This window comes from Ictidomys tridecemlineatus, chromosome 5 (genome assembly GCF_052094955.1).
Source record: "Ictidomys tridecemlineatus isolate mIctTri1 chromosome 5, mIctTri1.hap1, whole genome shotgun sequence".
Taxonomy (NCBI): Eukaryota; Metazoa; Chordata; class Mammalia; order Rodentia; family Sciuridae; genus Ictidomys; species Ictidomys tridecemlineatus.
The window spans coordinates 115,949,036-115,973,014 of NC_135481.1; the positions used below are offsets into that span (position 1 = coordinate 115,949,036).

Here is a 23,979-nt window from a genome sequence, read left to right on the forward strand (position 1 = left end):
CCTAATACACAAACTCTAAAAGTATCATATGACAAAAACTTATACATATCAATAAATAATATTAAAAACTTTGGGTGTGTACAAAGATCAAAAACATAAATATTGAGAATTATATATATTTGATCAAAATTGAACTGTAAAAGTTATTGTTATAGTTTTTCCTTCTTAAAGAAATGATAAATACATTCCCTAAAGACACTGATGTGCTGTTATCCCAAGGATATTGCCACAGCAGGGGAGCTCCCATGGGGCTTACACACACCTACAATTATCCACTCCCTGAGGAGCCTCTCATGTTATTTCAGGAAGACAGTTGAAAACCTAGTGAAAGAATTTTATACCATCTTGAGGTAGGACAAGTCAGTAAACAAGGAAGAGAACAATAATCAGAAATAGAACTGTCTTCATTCTAATTCTAGATTTCCTCCTCCAACATGAGTCAAACATCCCAATCCAAGAAAAGATTTGAGGATTCCTCAATACACTGAAAATTTTTCTATGTATATTTACAAGCATTCAGTGTGTCCCTCTTCTATATTCCCTTAGTAATATCCATACCCCTTAGTGTATCTTTCATTGTGTCTTTATACAATGTCTTCAAAAAGCTACAAAAAATAATAAGTGAATATCTTTTCATAAATATTGCACAAATATTGCACAATTATAAAAAGTCATTCCATTCAAAATATGGATGGACATTTCTACAGTCAACTTGCTTTTCAAATCTCTTTTCCTTTTTAACATCTTAATTTTATGACAATAGAAAGACACTATTATATAATTAAATTTAGTTATCTTAATCAATGAAACCATGCTTTTGGTTTTGGACTGTTAGAACGGGAAGAGTGAGTGTAGGAGGCAACTCTTCATAAAACCTGACTTGCATAAGAGTAAGGCCAAGTCAGTCCTTACTTTAATTTTGTGACCCCAAATACCAGGTCCAAGTGAGAATAAAATGCTGATTCCAAAACTACAGATAGATACCTTTGTTACAGGGTAATCTACAGTAACCAACCAGAGGCTCAGTGTATAGATTAAAGAATACTTTTAATTTTATTAGAGAAAATAAACACTGACCTTAGCTCCAGGAAGTACTTCATTCTGTTTCAATGTGAGACTCAACTCCAACCTACCAATTAATCCACCAATCTGCACTGGGTCAGAGGGCGCTATCTCTGGTAAATTTCTAGTTAGTTGTGGGTGTGGCTCATAAACAATTTTGGGGTTCCAGCTAGGTGACAGCTTTGGCTCATTTTCCTAAAATAATGCAATAAGAATAAAGGAACTATTTAAAAAGCTTAGTGTAAATAAACTGGAATGCAAAAAATAAATGTCAACTTAAGAATAAAATATTTGGCATGCAAAACTATATTGTTACAGTGGATAAATTATATCTGGTAGCTAAAATAAAACAGTACTACATTGGGCTAGTAATGAAAACACAACATGGAAAGAACTTCAAGAAGAAAGCATAATATCTGCTCAATTTAGTAAGAAACCTAACAGACACTATAATTAAGAATACCCAATTTGGGAAATAATGTAAAGGGTAAATAATGGAATGACTGATAAAGATTTTGTACTCTTGGAAGAAAATAACAGAGTTCCTTAATTGCACAGATTTTTTTTAAAGGCAGAATTTGTAAGATAAATTTTCAGCAATATGTTCATTCTGTGAGATAAATTTGAATATTGCTTAATTTCCAGTTTATATTGTAAAAGGATTATATACTAATGAGCCATTCTGCCCCAATAATTCTGCCAACATTTCTCTGTCAAACTAACACATACAAACTAGCTTAAAAAAAAAGTATGGGGGGGCATTAATTAAAAGTACAAGTATATTTAAATATCTGAAATACATATTGCCATATTGAATATTTGTGTTAACTTGCAAATCAGATGAAGACTTAGCCCATACTATACATCCTAGAAAAATTTAACAGTCCTCGTTTAAACCTTTGAGGAAATCTATGATCAAGTTTAGGATTGTTCTGTTTCTCTTACCACTGGTGCAGTCGAACACACTGGGGAAGATTTTGCTGATGCAGAAAACTCATCCCAAAAGAGAGACACTCCAGAGAGCTGAAGTAACTTGTGAGCAAAAGCTGTGGGCTGATGTACATTAATTCCTGAGGATTCATCAGCAGTTTCATCGCAGTATACAGTTCTAAAAATTAAAAACAAAAAGATTATTAGAACAAAACTCCTGGGACAACTTATTTGCAATAATAAAAAAAATGAAGAGCTTTTAAGTTAAAGAGACTTTTCAGGTGTTAGCATTTCTTAGAATGTACTTACAATAATGCCTATAAAATAGGTCAGAATGATCACACTTCAGTAAATATTTCCCAGAGACCTTAAACTCCAAGAAAAATAACTTTATAAGACTCTTAAATTGAAGGAAAAAATTAATAACTTCCTAAAGTTAGCTTCAAGGAAAACAATTCCTGTACTCCTTCCCAAAATATCTATCTCTTGTTAACAGTGAGACAGCATTTGGCTTCAAGTCACAAGTCTGAAAATGACATTTCTTGAATTCTTGTGTGACCAATCTTCATTTTAAATAAGATAAAGTATGTGGTTCCAAATGCATGAGATGTTACAAACAGTTTTAATATGCCATCTAAGGCAATGCCCCCTATTTTCAAAGATCATTAACAATAATTGTTTAACAACAGATGTATTTTTGAGAAAAACAGAAACCATAGTACATCTCTTTAAACCCTGGAAAAGGACCCCAATAGATAAATATACAAAGGGTCCTTGGAGCCAGGAGGCTTGGCACACACCTGTAATTCCAGTGGCTCAGAAGGCTGAGACAGGCGGATAGAGTTCAAAGCCAACCTCAACAACTTAGTGAAGCCCCAAGCAAATCAACGAGGCCCTGTCTCTAAATAAAACATAAAAGGAGCTGGGGATATGGCTCAGTGGTTAAGTTACCTGAGAGTTCAATCCCCAATACAAAAAAAAAAGTGTCTTTGGGGCTTGGTGTACATACCTCATCCTGCTCATTTCTCTTAGCAAGGTGTACAGCACCAACACTGGTGAAGATATGACTTCACATCAACACTCAGATGTACATATGTAAATAAATCTGCTTTCAAGCTTTTATAGGGGTGCTACCAAGTGGGTACACAGAAAATTAAAAGCAACATGTTTATATCTTTTTAAGTAAATCAATATTACAGATATTTGCCTGAAACTAATGCTTATAGAATTCTCCAAAGAAACAGTGCCTTCCTTCCCCCTCTCTCAATCAAGCAGCATTAAGATTAAGCACAGCAAAGCCAGTCCTTCACAATAATGAAACCCACCTACATATTGCATTGTTCCACAAAAAAAAACGCAAACTCACAAGACAGCCTGAAATTTAGTAGCACTCCAATACTTGTAGCTTTGATTTGATAACTAAAAGAAAACTACTTGCTTTAAATTTAACATAGTAATTTCAATAATGGAATTAGAATATAACTTGGAGAACAGCACTTTCCTCCAATGTTATGTAGTATTTTAATTTAATATCATCACTTCTAGTCTCCAAAAGCATCCTGAATTTATTTTTTTAATTTTTGCAGTATTAGGAATTGAACCAAGGGACTCACACATGCTAGATTATAAGTTCTCTTCCACTGAGTTCTCTTCCACTGAGCCACATTCCCAGCCCAGCATTTTGAAATGTAATGTGAGAGTTAGAATACAGTTATTTTCAAATTCTTAAAAATTCTTACCTTTCTATTCGAATTTCAAGGGCTGTTCCAGTTTTGGAATTTTCTGGCACATGTTCAATTCTCAAAACAGTGTCTATAAAAGTGACTTTTACTCTTCTTAGTACTAGAATAAACAATTAATCATTAATGGAAGAACCATATATCTACTAAATAAAAAGTTCTAATAAAAGAAAAAATATTTGTTTGATAACAACTTACAAAATAAAAAAGCCAGATTTCTTTCCATTAAAAGTCCCAAATTCTGAGTTTTAAAATAGATATTACACTTACTGAACACGTACCCAAGCTACATATCTAAGTATACTTAGAACAGTCACTAACACTGTCTGTTGAACTCCAATCACATCATTTTGCAAATGTAATAAATCAAACAAATGAGAGACTAGGGAAATATTTGCAATTAAATGAAATAACCCCAATTGTAAAGTTCTGAAATGAGAACATTAATTCTTTTAAAAAACACTCCAAGAGGGCTGCCTAATCCAAGACTTAAGTTATTAAGGTACTAAATTGCTAAATAAAATTTGAATTTTTAGAGATGATCAATAATGTCAAACCTGTTTCGATGGTTTCAGCAAATTTTTCAAGCCCTTCAAAAGGCTGGGATCCTTCTCCTTGTTCATCTGTTAATTTTTGGCTAAGACATTCTTTTGCCAGTTGCATACTGCTGGTCATGAAACTTGACCAATACATAGGCTCAGAACCAGTTGCTAGAGAAAATAAAGATTAATCCATAATTTCTCAAAATTTCAACAATGCCATTTCTTTGAATTTCCCACTTTTTTATTGCTGCATTATAGTTGTACATAATGATGAGATTTGTTGCTACATATTTGTACATGCATACAGTGTAACAATACAATTTGATCAATGCCATACCTACCCTAATACTTCCCCCTCCCCCATTTCTTAAAATTAACATATTTCAAGTAGATTTATTATTAATATATAGTTATTAAGTTTGCATTTATGACACTTATTTTAAAATCAATTAATGAGTTCAGGGAGGCTTTGAAAAAACAATCATTTTTTTCTAGTTCCAATGTATTGTGCAGATCTGTTATTATAGCCTCAATTCAAATAGATTTTTAATACTAGGGTATTACACAGGGAAACAATATTCTAGAAATTACTCTTGAGATTTAAATACCACCTTACAAAAGCAGATCACATGAAAAATTCCAGCGATATGTGATTTCACTATATATTTTACTTTTAGAAAATATTAATTCATACACTTATTCAACAAGAATTATTTTTGTACATGTATGTTACTGTTCTAAATACTACACAGCAGGGTTCAATGAACTTTCTCTTTTTTTTTTTTTTTGTTTTTTTTTTTGTTTTTGGAGATTACTTGGGGTGATTTAGATTTTATTTGAGATAGGGTCTCAAGTTGCTGAGGCTGGCCTCTTCTGCCTGAGCTTCCTAGTGCTGGAATTACAGGTGTGTACCACTACACCCAGAGAGAGGCAATTAATTTTCTATAAAGGGTGAGATATTGAATATTTTAGGCTTTGTGGGCAATATGTTCTCTATCACAACTCTCCTACAATAGTGCTAAAGTAGAAAGTAAATTAAAAAGGCATGGCTGTGTTTCCATAAAATTTTATTTATAAAAACAGTTAACAAGCTGGGATCAGTGGTACACACCTGTTATCCCAGTGGTTCCAGAGGCTGAGATAGGAGAATTGCAAGTTTAAAGCCAGCCTAAGCAACGGAGAGGTGCTAAGCAACTCAGTGAGACCCTGTCTCTAAATAAAATACAAAAATAGAGCTGGGGATGTGGCTCAATGGTCAAGTGTCCCCGAGTTCAATCCCCAGGCTTGATTTATCTTGTAGGCCAGAGTTTGCTAACCTACTATAGAGCATAGAAAAATGAATTATGAATTGCCCTCTGAATGCTTACAAGTAGTAGAAGAAATACAGCATGGCTAGGAAGAATTAATAGAAGACTACTGAGAGTCAAATGAAAACATCATTAAAGCTAAGAGAAAAATCATCTCCTAGCTGAGGGGATCAACAGGAAATCTGGCAGAGGTGGCAGATGATATAAGTTTGGAAATTAGCATAAGTGTAGGTAATACAAAGGAACATCTTTTGCGGAGGAAACAAATGAACTGTAAAATATTCTTTCCAGATTTTCCCTCCTAAGAAAATTCTATCATACCTCCTTAGATATTCAAAATAAATGAAGATTACTAGAAAAATTACTGCTTTCCAAAATGAAATTTACAAGTCCTCTTAATGGAATATTTTAAAAGGAAAAAATATTTTAAAGTTTGACTTTGCATAGGGAAGTATTATATATACCCATCATAGTTAAAATAGAGAATACTCTGATAAATTAAATATCAGATTATTAAAGAGGATATCCATAATTATACTATCAATTTTCAAAATACAGATCACTATAATTCTACTAAGCAAAATTTAAACTTTGGAGTTTCATACGTTATAGGATTAAAATTTTTATCACTGCATACTTTTCCTCTAAATTTATCAATCCTATTTTTTTTTCTACATTTATAAGTAGACATTCTCAAGAAGAGCATTCCCTTCTCCCTGCTCACCTTATTTATATCAGAATAGCTTTGAGTACTCTTCCTTGTTAAGTGGCAATACTTTGAATCTTTAAAACTTTAGATAAAAAGTAACAAATAATTACATAAACCAAAGTATATGTACACTGAAGTTCCTGTGAGTAAACGGAAAGAAACAACTCTTAGAATTTTCATCACACACATCCTACAAAGAACCAAATCCTAATATTTTATCAACTGAAACTTTTACAAACACAATGAAAATCAATAAATCAATCAGGCTTCTTTCTCAATCTCTGTAGGGTAAAAATAGAAGCAAATAAAACAGGAACATATAACAACCTACCTAGACGAGGTCTAGGTCGGAAGACCATTTCTAATCCTTTTACTTCCAGTGCACAATTGTCCTGTAGCAAGGAGCCCCACGGAACTGACAGAGAAATCGACTGAATAAATCCTTCGGTGACTTCTAAAGGTGCATCTGCTGACTCCAGGATTTCATTGAGACACTAAAGAGAAAAACCAAATTCATTTTGAAATCACACAAAGAACATAAAATTAACTTTTTCAAAGATATGAATATGCCCATACCTGTGAATAAGCACAGAAAAGAAAGCAAAGACCAAGATAAAAGGTGATTTGGTTTTCATTAAGATGTATACAACATACAAGAGACTTTGTTAAAGAATGACGAGTTGCATGACAGAGGAAATAGACTGGCTCTTTTAAGCACATGATAGAAGCTAACCTGGAGCTAACTAACAGCAGGCCTCCAGAGAAAGTTTGATTTTTAAGCTGAGACCAGAGGCTCAAAGTTAACCAGCAAAGTAACACTTGCAGAGGCAACTGTATGTAGAAGCAGGGCCAGTAATATATTTTCTGGTCTTTCCTATCTTATGCTTTTATTTATTTTGACATGACAATCCCAGTAACTCCAAAAACTAAATTATATTTATACTTTAAATTTTCTCAGTTCTTATTTACTATATCAGTATTTCTCAAGTTTATATCTATTTTAAAAATTTAGAATGAAATTTATGCTGGGGTGTACTGAATTCTAGGTTTAAGTGTATTCAACTAAGGATACATGAATTAATTAGAATATAGGGAGAAACAACCCATCCATATTCATTTTGAAGGTTATCTAAGCATGAGGCTATAGATAGTTCAGCCAATGGTGTACACTAAGCATAAGGACACATTACCATAACAGGTGAGTGTCTCATCAGAAAATATATCAATTATATCTTCAAGAATGTCTCATCAGAAAATAAATAGGAAATTTATTTCTAATAAGTTTTTAATTATCAAAATGTATAATACATTTATATTGTTTTGACCAACTGTACACTTATAGTAATTATAATAACAACTGAATCCAGAGGAAAAATCTTAGCATTTAAAGCCTAATGATTATTGAAGAAGGTATTGATAAGGTGAATATGGTAAGCTGTAGAATTACCACTAATTTAAAAATGATGATGAGATCACTCAAGGAATTGAAATGTTATACTAGAAAGTATTCATATGATGCAAAAGAAATAATAACAGGCTGGGTGCCATGGCGCACACCCCTATAATGCCAGTGGCTTGGGAGGCTGAGGCAGGAAGGAAGATCGCAAGGTGGATGTGGCTCATGGTTAAGCACCCCTGGGTTCAATCCCTAGTACCAAAAGAAAAAAATTTTAAAAAGAAATAATAACAAGAAACTTTTAATTATGATTAATTTCAATTTGTAACTTTTTTTATAAAGAAATATGGAAGCATGATCAATAAATCTTAAGCATAAAATATACAAATTATAACAATTCTAGAGAGGAAAATGGAAATATGAAATTAATGAAAAAAAGATATGTTAAAATTCCAACTATTAATGAAAAGTTTGTTTGAGCACTTTTATTTACTTACTTATTTAGGTACCAGGGATTGAACCGAGGGGCATGTAACTACTGAGCTATATCCAGACTTTTTTTTTTTTTTTTTTTTTTTTTGAGACAGGGTCCCAACTAAATTGTTGTGCTGGCCTCGAACTTGCAATCCTCCTGCCTCAGCCTCCCAAGCCACTGGGATTATAGGCATGTATTACCATTCCAGGCTTTAATACTTTTAAGTGGCTAAGGGGTGGAAATTGAATCCCTACTGGTTAAAAAAAAAAATCTACATTTTTATATCAATATTTATGACACAACATTATCATCTACAATTAACTTATGAAAAAATGTTAAGTCAATTTTAAAATGTATAAGGAATACATTATTTTTTTTTCTTCAATGTTTTTAAGAGCTAAGTAAGCAAACATGTTTGAGGACCACTCCTTTAAAACATAACACAGCCAGGTGCGGTGTAATCCCAGCAGCTCAGGAGGCTGCAGGGGCGGGGGGTCAGGTCATGAGTTCAAAGTCAGCCTCAGCAACTGTGAGGTGCTAAGCAACTCAGTAAAACCTGTTTCTACATAAAATACAAAATAGGGCTGGGAATGTGGTTGATGGTCAAGTGCCTGGTACAAAACAAAAACAACAACAACAACAAAAAACATAGCACATGTTCAGGTCCTAATGCAATCACTTAGCTAGCTGGGTAGCTTTGGACAAGTTCATAACTTCCAAGTCTCAATTTCCTCTCCATAAAATTGGGATAGTATTCATTTCATAGGGTTATTGTGACCACAAATGAAACAGTACATGTAAAGTGACCAACATAGTTCCTGGTACCAAGGAAACACTGTCAAAATGTTGAATGCCTACACAGCACCATGATGAGCTCTACTAGGAATTCAAGGTGTGCCTAGCAGTATGAAGAAAAGTAAACTTTAAATTACATGTTCCTTGTTAATACATAATTCCACAAGATTAACTAGGGAAAGAATATATCTTCACTAGTTTAAATCAAAGCATCAGAATTCAAATAGGGACAAAAAGTGCATAAAAATTTGCAATTTAGATCAATTAATATTTAGCACCTACTACATGCAGGACCTACACTGTACTATTTTATACCTCAATTATTGCATTAAATCTTCACAAAAGCCCTCTGAATTAGGTACTGAATGCCCATTTTATAGATATGCTGACTGAGGACCAGAAAAATAAGTAACTTATGAAAAGTCCATTAATCACTGAAGGAAAAAAATTTTAAAAGAGAAATATATTTTTACAATGGAAGATTTTGGAGAAGGCTAAGCAAAATCATGTCCTAACGTATCATAGTTCTCAAAAATGTAGTCTCACTTTTGGAGACCAGGCTTTTAAAACTAAATGGAGGCCAGGTGAAGTTGCACACACCTGTAATTCCAGCAACTCAGGTTGAGGCAGGAGGACTTCAAGTTCAAGGTCAGCCTGGACAACTTAGCAAGACCTTACCTCAAATAAAAAAACATACTGTAATTGTAGCTCAATGGTAGAGGCCTTGCCCAGGGTGTGTGAGGCCCTGCATTCAATCTCCAGTTTGCGCCCCCAGCAAAAAAAATAAACCCAGCCCTAAATGGAAAAAAAAAAAAAAAAAACTCCATCTTTTTAGTACTAATAATTTTCAGAATACAGTCAGAAAATATGCATCAGATTCTTCTAGGATGCTTATTTAAAAATGCAAATTCTTGGATTTCTAGAATCAGAATCTGTAGCAAGGGACCAGAAATTTTCATGTTAACAGATTCCCAAGTGAACTCAGTGCTGCTAATGTCCAAGAAGCTGAGGTTTCTTATATGTTTAAAGGCAATGTACAAAAAGAACACAGAAGTCAGATTTAGGTTTTATATCTTGCTGTACTGCTTACTACTACTATGCCTAAGTAAGTTACTGAATAGTAAAAAGGAAATGTTTACTACCAAATTCAGAGTAAGATAATGTATGACAAAGTGACCAGTTACTGTATGTAGATATGGAAAATGCTTAATAATAGTTATTTTTCCAAAAGTAAACTAAAACCCCTTACCTTGATTCCATGTTTCCTCTAGTCATTAATCCCATTTTTCTTTCTTTAGCCAAATTAGATATTTGCTCAAACCAGAAATTACCATCTACCTTCTAATCCTAACTCCTCTGAACTTTCTCTTAGTCATCAATAACTAACAAATGCAATGACAACATTCAGTCCTCCTCTTCCTGATATTCTCATCTCTACCTAGACCAAAGACCACCTCTATTCCCATTTTGGAATTCTAACTTCCTTTGGCTTCCGTGACACTTCACTCTGTCTTTTTTCCAACCCTTTGCCACTTAAAATGTTGGTATTTTATCTTCAGCCATCTCTCTCAACCTAATGCACCTACTTCGTATCTATTTCCAGTTTCAGTGACTACTGACTCCCTCTGGTGCTCCAGTCTTTATCAACTCCAATTCTCCTCTATGCCTCCTGTCATCTCTACTTGAATATTTCAAAGCCCCCTCAAAATTCTTCATGGTAAAACTTAAACTCACTCAAATCTCAAGTTCCTCCTTCATTCCCCACCCCCATGTAAGACAAAAAAGCTAAGTTCAAAACTGCTTGTTTCATATATCATAATTAAAAATTTGAAATTTGTATGCCATATTGTTCTCTCTGGAAGAGATAGGATTAGGTACTATTACTTCATACTTTACATATTTCTTTTCTGTTTTTTTCTTTACAATAAACATATTAGTGTTATAATTAAAATGAACAATTAAAAATACATCAAACATTTTAAGTGTACATAAACAATGACTTAGCCTTTGCAAATGGGAATCTGTCAACATTAGACAACCACTTAAGAAAATGGATTTGAGGAATTCATTTCTCAGTACAAACCAAAATTTCTGTTCCAATTTTGTGGCTACTTAAAATTTCTAATATAATGCTTCAGAAAATTTTATTACAACACTGAAGAATAATATTAAAAATAAAATGTGTCAGATGTTAACAAAGTAGTTCAAGAATTTACACTGTATACTTAGCTGCAATTTGCCTAATTACATGATGTTTAAATAGGTTGCACTTAGTCTTATGTGCACTTGGGCAAAAATCCCTGTCTGTCTTGTTTCATAGGGTACTTTGAAATTCAACCTGTGCAAATCCAAAGTTTACTCTACACTATGAACAGAACAAACTTCTAAACCTAACTTAGTCAAATTGACCCCTTGTTGTGTAGTCTGGTGACATTTTCTCCACTAGTTCACTAAAGTACTTCCATGTGATTCAAAAATTCTTAAAGTAAAAGTAGAACCACCTGAAATTCTCAGCAAATAAATGCCCTCCTGTAGATTTCCTTAAGGCTCTTCTGTTTAAAGCCATTTTGCTTTCTGTTATCATCAATGAGTTTCATGCATATTTTTTTTTTAAAAAAGGCCACACTCCAGTTTCTACTATAGCATTTGGCAGATAATGGTAATAATATTTCTAGAACTGAAAACAATTTTATTATATATACCAATAAGACACAAATATCAAAGCAAACAAATTATTAAATTGAACTTAAAAAGACTTTGGTGTACTGAGTTGCTAATATCTATCTACTTGTACCACACTGAATTCCTATGAGAAAAGGGTCTTCATTTAGTTCACTATTAGATCTCTAAGCCTCTCAATAGCACATGCATTTAATTCATTCATGGAAGAACTTCCATTTAAAAAATTAAAGTCATATTCTTAAAGGGTTTGGAGTGGAAGTTTTAAGTCCAACCTCCTACCAAGCAGACTTCCTCCATGTTTTGCCCTCTTCTAGAGACAAGGAACTCATGAAACTATCAAACAACCTATTCCAACTGCGGAACCATTCCAAACCCCTTGCTCCTCTTCCCCCTCCCACCAGGAACTGTTTAAAGTACTTCTCTCCAAAGTGGGATATATATATATATGGAAGTGTAAAAGATGATTCATAGGGATGTATGAAGAAAATCAGATATTCTACATTAAATGTCTCAATGGTTATATTACAAAGTTGTACTACAAGTTAATATATAAATAGGCATTAGTACTCTTATTCAGATCTGTACAGAGCTAACCAGCAGTTCCACCACAGAGAAGAGTTAAGAGCAGTGTCCTCAAGTGAACATTCCATTTCAGCATACTGAAACTTATTTAGGCTTACATTCTATATACTAAAAACAGATCTTTAAATGGTAGAATCTTTGTAAAGAGAGTGTGTGTGAAAATAACTTTCTGGTTTCCTGATTTTTCTTTTCAACAAGTTCTTAAAAGCTGAGTTTTGCAATAAGCAGTTCCCTTTTCCACAGTGTAAGTAATTCTAAATATGCCAAACATTTATATGATGATAAACAGCTACCGTTAGTATATGCTACCTGCAGGTCCCAAAGCTACAATATATTTAATCTGTCTTTTGAAAATAAAAAAAATATTTTAATAGTGAAAAAGAAAATAACGCCTTTTCAAAGGATACCTGTACTATAAAAAGGGAATACTTCTTAAAACTATATTTGGAAATGTTTCCATTGTTCCATGATTTTGTTGTTGAAAACAATGACTTTTTTAAAACACTGTCTATTTAAACACAGACTGTTTTTAGAAGACTTTATCTACACAGGTTACAAAAGGTTTAAAAATATGGAAAGACTATCCCAACCAACCTAAAAGTCTTCTGAACAAAATGTTTAGGGAGAAAAAAAAATCTAATTTTTTATTCTGCAGCACTTTCCAATTAATTAGCAAGAATAACTGATCAAGATCAGGAAAGAAGGGACTGTCACTGCCAATCTCACCAAATTCTATGCATAAATTAGTTAAGAATTAAAACATTAAAAAAAAAATAATTGAACCATTAGCCGAGCATCATGCACACACCTGTAATCCCTGGGACTCCAGAGGCTGAGGCAGATCAAAAATTCAAGGCCAGATTCAGCAACTTACTGAGACCCTGAGAAACTTAATGAAACCCTATCCCAAATAAAAACAAAAGGACTAGGGATGTAGTAACGTGCCCTGGAGTTGAATTCCTAGTATTAAACAAAACAAAACAAAACAGTAATGTAGCCAATGATGCATTTTTCCATTAGGATTTATGAATCTTTGTAGGTATCATTTTTTCTATAAAAGTCAGTAAAAGCAAGTATCAAAAGCAACTGAATTTGTAAACAGAATTTTGAATAGTTAATAGCTAAGTATCACACTAAAATAAATAAACAGCTGCAAATATTACTGGAAACTTTGACAGTAGCATTTTAGTTGGCATAACCCTTACAAGAACATAACAATCCTCAAATTAAGCCTAGTCATAAATTATTTTGCCAATGATCCTGAAGTCAATGTATAAAATTCAAATATCATCATTTGATTTACCATAAGGATGAAATAAAACCACAGAAATGAAAAAGCCTAGAATACTGCCTAACATAAATAGGTGCTCAATAAACATTAGTTGGCTTCCTTTTTGATTTGTTCTTTTTAGATGTGCATGACAATATATTTTGACATATTATGCATACATGGAGTATAACTTCCCATTATTGTGGTTGTACATGATGTGGAGTTTCACTGGTCATGTATTCTTATAAAAACATAGAAAAGTTAAGTCCGAATCATTCTACTGTCTTTCTTTCTATTTCCCTGCTGAGAACCATTAGCCAAGTAGGTATGACAATTTCCTTGCCAGCGTACCCCATGTTGCTTAGAGGAAGGACTCATGGAAATGGACTTGTCTTGGACATTTGCAGTGGCACTGCATGTATGCTTGAGTAAGGTGACCTTGCTCAAGGACCAGGGAAGATCCGGGTTTAGGGTGGATCAGGTTTTAGGGAGTATCCCGCCCCTTGGGTTTAGGGTGGTTCCAGGTTTAAGGAGTACCCTGCCGGGAATAGGGCGTATCCTGCTGATTAGAGCCTGGTGGAGTACGTGGATTTTGTCCAGAATGTGAATTTCCCCAGAACGTGTTTGTAGAGGGTCGGTGTGAGTTCGGGAATAAAGAATTGCTGTTTGAATCTACAAAGCTGTGAGTGGCTCGTGATTTTGTGCCCAGCCAGACTGAGGCATTTGGTGGCCCGTACAGGGAACGTCTGAAACTTGGAGGTAAGTGAAATTGCTCGCCCCTAAGGGAAGGCGAGAGAATGGGTGACCATTTCAAAAAACAATGTGTTCTTGTTTTGATTTATTTTGTTTTTGTTTCAAGCTGCCTATCCCTAGAAATTTCTCAGGCAAACTGGGAAAAATGGTTGGCTCAAGGTTTGAAGTTTGTCAGCTCTAAGGAAGAGAAAATTGATGCAACAATTTTTTATTCCGTTTTTGTTTCATTCAGTTTCAGTTTTGTTTTGTGTTATCTTATTGGGTTGCGTTATCTTTATAGTAGATTAGAAATTAGTAAAAAACAAACCGAAAAGGTGTTAAGTAAATTGTTAGAGGTTCAGACCATGGAGAAAGACATTTTAAATCAAGCAAAAGAGAAGGTCTCTCAAGCTAGTCAGACAGAGGAAGAAAATTTAAAGGAAAAGATGCTATTAGGAAAAAAGCTACAACAGGAGGCTGTTACTAACTCCATTTTATCACCAGAGGGCGTAATTCAACCAACAGCCCCACCTATGGAGACAGCTGAGTGGCCCTCAAACCCTGTAGTTGATAAATGGGATCCTGAGACAGGACCTCAAAGATTAGCATACCCTGGACTTGAACAGGTAGGAGGGCAGCGAATTCACCGTGCTTTAGATTTTAAAACAGTGAAGCAGTTAAAGGAGGCTGAAACAACCCATGGTACCCAAGCTCCCTTCACGGTAAGCATGGTCGAGTCCATTACTAACTTGGACATGACGCCAGCAGATTGGGCTACCATGTGTAAATCTGTGCTAAATGGAGGACAATATTTGTTATGGAAGGTTGCCAATGAGGAATTTTGCACGGAGACAGCTAGGCGAAATGCAGGAGCCGGTTACCCTCAAAGAAATCTAGATATGTTGTTAGGAAAAGGACCTTATGAGGGTCAACGGCAACAAATTGAATATGATCCTGCTATATATGCACAAATTGCTGCAGACGCAGATAAGGTATGGAAGACTTTACAAGGACATGGAGATTTACAAGGTCAGCTATATAAGGTAATACAGAGAGCTAATGAACCTTACGCTTACTTTGTAGATAGGCTTATTCAAACAGCTGCCAGAATTTTTGGGGATACAGATCAAGCAATGCCATTAATAAAACAACTGACTTATGACCAAGCAAATCGTTGCTGCAGAGAGGTTATTAGACCATGGAGACATGAAGATTTAAACACATATATTAAATTATGTAGAGACATTAATGAACAAGGGCAAGTCTTGGCAGCTGCAGTACAACAGGCTTTAGATGCCAGGCCAAAAACATGGTATAATTGTGAAAAAACAGGACATTTTAAAAGGAGTTGCCCCATAGGAGGAGGGTTTAACAAAATTAGATATCAAAGGAATAGGGTATTTGGCCACAATGCCGTAGAGGGAGACATTGGGCTAATGAATGCCATTCTCAAACCACCATAGAGGGTACTCCCTTATCAAAAAACGGACAAGGACCAGGTATTTACCCACGATATCGTGGAGAAGGGCATCAGGCTCCATTGCCAAAAAATGGACTGGGGGGCCCACAACCACAAATATACGGGGCAGTGGAGGAACCCAGCAACACCATCAGGGTAGTGCCCAGGACATATTGTCCATTAAATCCCTCATCAGACAAACCCGAGGGAGCGCAGGGATGGACATCTGCACCTCTGCCAGAGCAGTACTAATTCCAGAGATGGGAGTTGAAATCATTCCCACAGGAGTAAAAGGACTTCTTCCCCAAGGAACAGTAGGCTTATTATTGGACATAGTTCATCTACATTAAAAGGACTTATGATAAGTCCTGAGGTAATTGATCCCGATTATGTAGGTGAATAAAAATTACGGCTAGTTCTCCAAGAGGTATATCAGTAATTTCACCTGGAGATAGAATAGCACAGTTGTTAATAATACCCAGCCTACATAATAAATTCTCTAGTCGTAGTGTAGAAAGAGGTTCCAGGGGATTAGGCTCCACAGGTGTACATTGGGCTATGCTGTCTTTAAATTTAGATTCTCACCCAATGCTAAAACTAAATATTCAAGGACAGGACTTTAATGAACTACTGGACACAGGTGCTGACCTCAACATCATATCTCGTCAAGAATGGCCAAAACATTGGCCATTACAACAAGCCACTCAAACGCTTTGAGGCCTAGAAGTGGCGACTAATCCCCATAGAAGTGCAATGATATTAGATTGGAAGGATCCTGAAGGATGTGAAGGGACTATACAGCCATATATATTGGATCATCTTCCTATAAATTTATGGGGATGAGATGTCCTAGATCAACTAGGTTTGACGTTAACAAATAACATCAATCCTAATGCGCCCACTACTAGGGCTAGACAAGGTTTTAGGAAAGAAAAAAGATTAGGAGAACAAGAACAAGGTATAGCAGCACCAATTCAAATAGATCAAGGAACAGACAGACATGGGTTGGATTTTCAGAAAGGACCACTGAGACAATCAAAATTACTTGGAAATCAGAAAGACCAGTGTGGGTTCCTCAGTGGACCCTGACTAAAGAAAAGATACAAGTAGCGCATGATCTGGTCAAACAACAATTAGCGGAAGGACATATACAACCTTCCGTATCTCCCCATAATACTCCCATTTTTGTCATCAAAAAGAAATCTGGTAAATGGAGATTATTGCAAGATTTAAGAGCCATTAATAATGAGATAGTTATTATGGGACCTGCTCAATCAGGGATTCTTCAATTGTCTGCTTTACCAAAAACCTGGCATGTTTTAGCTATAGATATTAAAGATTGTTTTTTTTCGATTCCAATTCATCCCAAGGATACTCCATGTTTTCCATTTACTATCCCTGCACTAAATCATGAAGGTCCTGATCAGAGATATGAATGGAAAGTACTCCCTCAAGGGATGGCTGACAGTCCAACTATGTGTCAAATCTATGTTAACAAAGCAATCCAGCCACTTAGAAATCAAAATCCTGAACTACAAATATTTCACTATATGGATGATGTATTATTAGCACATAAAGATAAAAACACATTGTGGAATGTTATGCCACACTTACAAACTTATTAAAAAATTATAATCTAGAGATAGCTATAGATAAAGTACAATTATTACAGTACAATTATTTAGGAGTTCTATTATCCTCAACCATGGTCCGTCCACCAAAAATTCAAATATGAGTAGATCAACTCAAATCACTTAATGACTTTCAAAAGTTATTGGGAGACATAAATTGGATAAGGCCTTATCTAGGCATACCAACAGGAGAGTTGGGACCTTTATTTGATATTCTAAAAGGTCCATCAGATCCAAATTCACCCCGCATGTTAACTCCTAAAGCTAGAAAGGCATTAAAAATTATTGAAACATATATGGAAAATATGCATTTGGATAGAATTGATATAAGTTTGCCTTTATTATTTATTGTACTACCAACAAAAAATATTCCTACAGGAGTATTTTGGCAAGAAGGTCGAATATTGTGGATACATTTATCTTATTCTCCTAACACTATTCTTACTAGGTATCCTGAGGCTGTAGGACAATTAATACTCAAAGGAATAAGAGCAGCAAAGGGAGTGTTTGGAATTTCTCCCAATAAAATTATTACTCCATATACTATGGATCAAATTGATGAGTTAGCTAATGAGTTAAATACTTGGGCAATAATCATGTGCAAATCTAATGTTTCATTTGATAATCATTTACTATCTAATCCTTTGTTGTCTTTTTGGTCTAAGCATCCTGTAGTTTTTCCTAAAATGACAAGAAAAACACCTATCATGAATGCTCCAAATATATTTACTGATGGGTCTAATAATGGTACAGCAGCAGTAGTTACCCCTGATCAAACTTTTACATTTTTAGTACCCAAACAATCAGCTCAAAAGGTAGAGCTTAATGCAGTTTTACAAGCTTTTGTGATGTTTAAAGATTCTGTATTTAATTTATTTTCTGAGAGTCAATATGTAGTTAATGCTATTGTATCCCTTGACGATGCTGGTAGGATTTCCCCTTCCTCTACTGTTTTCTCTTTGTTTTCCACTCTACAACGTCTAATCAAGGACAGAAAAGATCCATTCTTTATAGGACATATTAGGGCACATACAAGATTGCCTGGAGCCCTTAGTTTGGGCAATGATTTAGCAGATAAAACTACACATGACATACATATTTTCTCTACACTAGAAGAGGCTACAAATTTTCATAAAAGGTTTCATGTTAATGCTAATACTTTACAAAAGCGTTTTAAAATAACTAAGGAACAAGCTAGACAAATAATAAAACAATGTCAAAATTGTATGACCTTTTTACCACAAGTTAATCTTGGAATCAATCCTAGAGGACTGATACCTAACCATATTTGGATGGACGTCACACACTTGCCAAAATTTGGAAAATTAAAATATTTACATGTTACAATTGATACTTCTTCCGGATTTTTGATGGGCTCCCTTCATGCCGGAGAAAAAAACTAAAGATATTATAGCTCATTGCTTACAAAATTTTGCCACTGTGGGCGTTCCTAAACAGTTAAAAACAGATAATGGTCCTGGTTATACCTCTACCTCTTTTAAACAATTTTGCTCATCATTTGGTATTACTCATATAACAGGAATCCCATACAATCCACAGGGACAAGGCATAGTTGAAAGAGCTCATCAAACTATTAAAACTTACTTATTAAAGCAAAAAGAGGGAATTGGAAAGGGGTATATATCCCCCAAAGATAAACTTAAAATAACCCTTTTTACTCTAAACTTTCTAAATTTGGATTCATCAGGACTTAGTATGCGGAAAGACATATGTATCCAAAAAATGTACATAAGCCTAAGGTACTTTGGAAAGATATTCTAACAGGACAATGGAAAGGTTCTGATCCAGTGATTGTCTGGAGTCGGGGTTCTGTTTGTGTTTTTCCACAGGGAGAACAGCAGCCGATTTGGATTCCAGAGAGACTAACCAAAGCAATTTCTACAGACCAAAAAGAAGATGATTTGACTCAAATCCATAACAACTGATATCCAGAGCTCCAGCTTGGCTATTCTTACATCTGCAACAGTGATTAACCAGGGTGCTTTTTTCAATATCTATTTTATTATTGCATTTTTCCCACATCACAAATTTCTATTTTATTTTTGAGTTCATACAAACCTAGGTTAATGTTTTTCTGATCATTTTTATTTTTTTTACTGTGGAGTTTTTAAACATTGCAATGGAGATTTCACCTAGGTAAAACTACAAGGCCTTTACTATTGTCTTATGTGTTGTATGTTATGTGTGCACACTTCTGTTTTGTGTTGTATGTCTGTATGTGTGTATGTCCATATTTCATATATGAGGAGCGCTCATGAAAAAATGGATCCAAATTATTTTTTTATTCACGTGATTTAAATGGTTTAATTTAAATTAGGTAAACAGCTGTTAAGGATTGTTTTTAAAGGTGGTTAACAGATCTGTTTCTTTACTAATTTAAATTAGATAAACAGCTGTTAAAGATTGTTTTTAAAGGAGGTTAACAGATCTGTTTGTTTACTTTCACCTTTCCTTTTCATTATATTTAATAATTCTGTTCAGGATAATGTCTCTTTAGCATCATTGCCAGAATTCCCATCTCCATCTCAGTGCCGGTGAAGACTAAGATAAAACCAAACTACAGCTTCTATGATAGCTATCACAGTAAACTGTATAAACTGATGCATCAATGAATATAACTCAACAAGTAATGCTCAATCAAGGACTCAATTTACTTTGGGAGGAAATGGACATATTGATAGACTCCTCCGATTTGAACTGCTTACAGAACTTGCCTGGACCATATATCAGTTGTATGCATTGTGAACTATCGTCTGGTGCAGCAAATTGTGGTAGTGCTGGCATATCTTTGCTGATGGTGTCACCAGTGATGCAAGTTTTATTTCCTTGCCAGCGCACCCCATGTTAATTGTGGTAGTGCTGGCATATCTTTGCTGATGGTGTCACCAGTGATGCAATTTTTCCAAAGGAGCCGTCAACTGGCTTGGTGTCGTGGCATTTCTGTATCCTCCTCCCTTCTGCTAGTGATGGTCTAAAATTTGGGGGCCCACAGAGGTGAGGCAAAGAACCTCACCCCCCCCACTGGCACCAAGGCTAAATTAGGGGGCCAACAGAGGTGAAGCAAGAACCTTACCCCCCCACACACTGGTGTATAGGCCTATCCACAAGTATGGCTGTATGCTGGACCGGTAGTCAGTGACAGGTATGATCCGATTGCAGTGGTATCAATCTAAGACAGGAGGCTGACACCTAGAGGTCAGTTTTTTCCCATGACAGGTAAGAACCATATGTTGAATTGGACAACCTACCAGGCACGGTCCTTAAGCCACATTGCTTGTTGTTTAATTAATCAGAAGGGGGGAGATGCTGAGAGCCATTAGCCAAGTAGGTATGTCAATTTCCTTGCCAGCATACCTCATGTTGCTTAGAGGAAGGACTCATGGAAATGGACCTGCCTTGGACATTTGCAGTGACATTGCATGTATGCTTGAGTAAGGTGACCTTGCTCAAGGACCAGGGAAGATCCAGGTTTAGGGAGGATCAGGTTTTAGGGAGTATCCTACTCCTTGGGTTTAGGGCGGTTCCAGGTTTAAGGTGTACCCTGCCAGGAATAGGGCATATCCTGTTGATTAAAGCCTGATGGAGTACATGGATTTTGCCCAGAACGTGAATTTCCCCAGAACGTGTTTGTAGAGGGTCGGTGTGAGTTCGGGAATAAAGAATTGCTGTTTGAATCTACAAAGCTGTGAGTGGCTCGTGATTTTGTGCCCAGCCAGACTGCGGCATTTCCCCACCCTTCCCTTCATTCCCCTTTATCTAATCCAATGAACTTCTATTCTTCCATTCCACCCCTCCCCCTTACTGTGCGTTAACATCCACAAATCGGACAGAACATTCAGCCTTTGGTTTTTTGGAACTGGCTTATTTCACTTAGCATGATAGTCTCCATTTCCATCCATTTACTGGCAAATGCCATCATTTCATTCTTCTTTATGGCTAAATAATATTCCATTGTGTATATATACCATATTTTATTTATCCGTTCACCTGCTGAAGGGCATCTAGGTTGATTCCATAGCTTGGCTATTGTGAATTGAGCTGCTATAAACATGGATGTGGCTGCATTACTGTAGTATGCAGATTTGAAGTCCTCTGGGTATATTCCAAGGAGTGGAATAACTGGGTCAAATGGTGGTTCCATTACAAGTTTTCAGAGGAATTTCCATATTGCTTTCTAGAGTGGTTGCATCAATTGCACTCCCACCATTAATGTGTGAGTGTACCTTCTCCCCCCATACCCCAACATCCTCGATAACAGTTATTGTTATTTGTATTCTTGATAATACAAAAATTATCAAGAATACAAATAACAATAGCTGGAGTGAGATGGAATCTCAGGGTAGTTTTAATTTGTGTTTCTCTAATTGCTAGAGAAGTTGAACATTTTTCATATATTTGTAACGATTCGTATTTCTTCTGTGAAGTACCTGTTCAGCTCCTTTGTTAACTGGATTCCTCATAAACTATGTGATGTAATATAAAAAAAAAAAAGCATAGGCTTAGGAATTAGATTTTAATTCTCACTGTAACACCTGCTAGCTATGTGACTTGAGCAAATTATTTAACTCCTTCTATAAAATGGAGATAATACCTATCTTTTGGATATGAAAACATTAAAGAATAATGCATATTAGTCACTTCTCTTACTAAAGACATGTGATAAATGTCCAGGACTGGGGATAAAGTTCAGTTGTAGGAAACTTGCCTAGCATGTGAGAGGCCCTGGGTTGATCCCAACACACTAAAAGGAAATGCCCAACCCTCCTCCTTCAAGATTCTCCATTCCAAATGTACCAAAATTATAGAATGATGGGTTGCTGAATTCAAAAATAACTATCAGAATTTCTATCTTTTGGTAAGGATTGCATTTAGACTATAGAAGTACAATATGACTTATTGACCTCAGGTAAATTCTACCTCCACTATCACTTGGCTAATTCTGTCAACCTGGACAACCCTGGTGTAGGACTAAGTCTTTTTGCTACTCAAACTAGGGCTCTTTAAACTAATTTAAGACTCTAGCTTAAGTCACCTACTTACTGATACAATTATATGCTTATTCATACTCCTTAGCACAAATTAATAATAGAGTCCTAATAAGCTGTTACCATAATTGAAGCTTTTCTATGGCAAAGGGGAGAAGCCACTCTAACCTTTTCCAACTGAAGGCCAAACAGACTTTTTAAGTAAAATACTACACGTCCCACCCACAGGTGCCCACACAACTGCAGGTGGTGAGTCGGATACACCTGAAAAGCCTTAAGGCATAATGAGTCAACTCACAGCCTCTGGGCGACAAGTGTAAATCAGACTATAAAAACGTCTGAATCGCACCTTCAGCGCTTTCGCAATGCTTGCTTTTACGTCTGCGACGTGAAGTCCACAGGCATAACAACTGTGGCACTACCAGGGTCACTCAGCCACGCACCACCTGGCTACACACGCTGGCCTTGAAAACATGTAATCAAGCGACGCAGGCAAAGCGGCACAGGAAGCTTCCACCCGACTTTCTTCCAAATGGCAAAGGCTTCGGAGAAAACCAGGCAAGCGCGAGGAGCACGCAGCCACCCCCAAATAACCAACCCGGGTCCCGACATCCCAACCGTCCCTTCATCTTTCAGCATTCCGGAATGTCACCCAACCACGGGTCGGTCGGCCACGGGCCCTCCCACCCCACAGCCAGGGCTGGCCACCTCGTTCCAGGGCCCGGGCCTGCCCCAGGGCTCCCACGGCCCGGATTCGCGAGTCCCAAGGTGTAGACGCCTTGACAGCTGTTAAGTTTCTGGAACACGTGACTCTGGGGACCGACCTCGCTGCCAACAGACTAAACACCACACTTGACAAAATTCCCCGAGCCCCGCCACACCTGGGTCCAAACAGCCCCAAGCAGGGAGCGATGTACCAACCCCGAGGACGCTCGTCCAGTCGCCCGAGGTCGGGGAGCGAGTCCCGCCCGGCGGGCCGCGCTTACCCATTTGTCCAGGGGGACCTGGGCGAGGGAGCCGGTGCCCTGGTAGAGGTCCAGGCTGAGCTGCTCCAAGCTCAGCTTCTCCTGCAGGAAGTGGCCCAGGTACCTCTGCAGGAGGTACCGACAGGCCCTCTTCTTGATGGACTCCGAAAACGGCCACGGCATGGTGAGGGCTGGCAGCTGGCCGCGGGGGCTGCGGGCGGCGGCTCCGGCCTCGCGCCCAGGCTCCGGCTCCGCGGCTGGCGGCACCTCGGATCGCGGCCGGCGGGCCCAGGCCGCGGCGGGTCTAAGCCCTGGACGGCTCCTGCATGCCCGCTCGGCGCCACCGTCCCTCAGGGCGACCCCATCACCCGCGCCGCACTGCTCCCGCTAGGCCCGGCGGGGACCAGGCGCTGAAGAGTGCCGGTAGCCCCAGGCCCGGCGGCTTTCCGGGTCACCGTGGGCCCACAGAGCGGGTGCAAGACAGCGCGAGGCAGGAGGCAAGGGCTGAGGTAGACACCTCCACCGCCGCCGCACGACGAATTTGTTGTCATCTACGAGGCGCGCTCCCGGCCCCGGGGCGCTCCCAGCGCGTTCGCGAGACGCAGCCTCCTCGCGCGCGGCCTGGCGCAAACGGAAGTGACGCCACACTGGGGGCCGGGTAGGCGGGAAGGAGAGCCAGGGCCGAGCACTTCCGGCG

The 23,979-nt window shown here is 37.1% G+C and overlaps 1 protein-coding gene across 7 annotated transcripts in view; it reads right to left on the minus strand.

Moving 5' to 3' along the window:
• Positions 1-23,927, minus strand: part of Atg2b (autophagy related 2B) — a 74,918-nt gene extending 50,991 nt beyond the window's left edge. For 4 of the 7 annotated variants that reach the window (XM_078050828.1, XM_078050826.1, XM_078050827.1 and 1 more), the window contains exons 1-6: positions 23,304-23,925; positions 6,621-6,783; positions 4,289-4,441; positions 3,732-3,834; positions 2,008-2,170; positions 1,078-1,257 (exon numbers count right to left, since the gene is read on the minus strand). In XM_078050828.1, coding sequence (XP_077906954.1) covers positions 1,078-1,257; positions 2,008-2,170; positions 3,732-3,834; positions 4,289-4,441; positions 6,621-6,783; positions 23,304-23,465 — 924 coding nt within the window. In that variant the 5' untranslated portion in view covers positions 23,466-23,925. Of the gene's footprint in view, positions 1-1,077; positions 1,258-2,007; positions 2,171-3,731; positions 3,835-4,288; positions 4,442-6,620; positions 6,784-23,303 lie in introns of all 7 variants that reach the window. The other 3 variants (XR_013439277.1, XR_013439275.1, XR_013439276.1) reach the window with 1 other exon arrangement.
• Between the last annotated feature and the right edge of the window lie 52 nt (positions 23,928-23,979).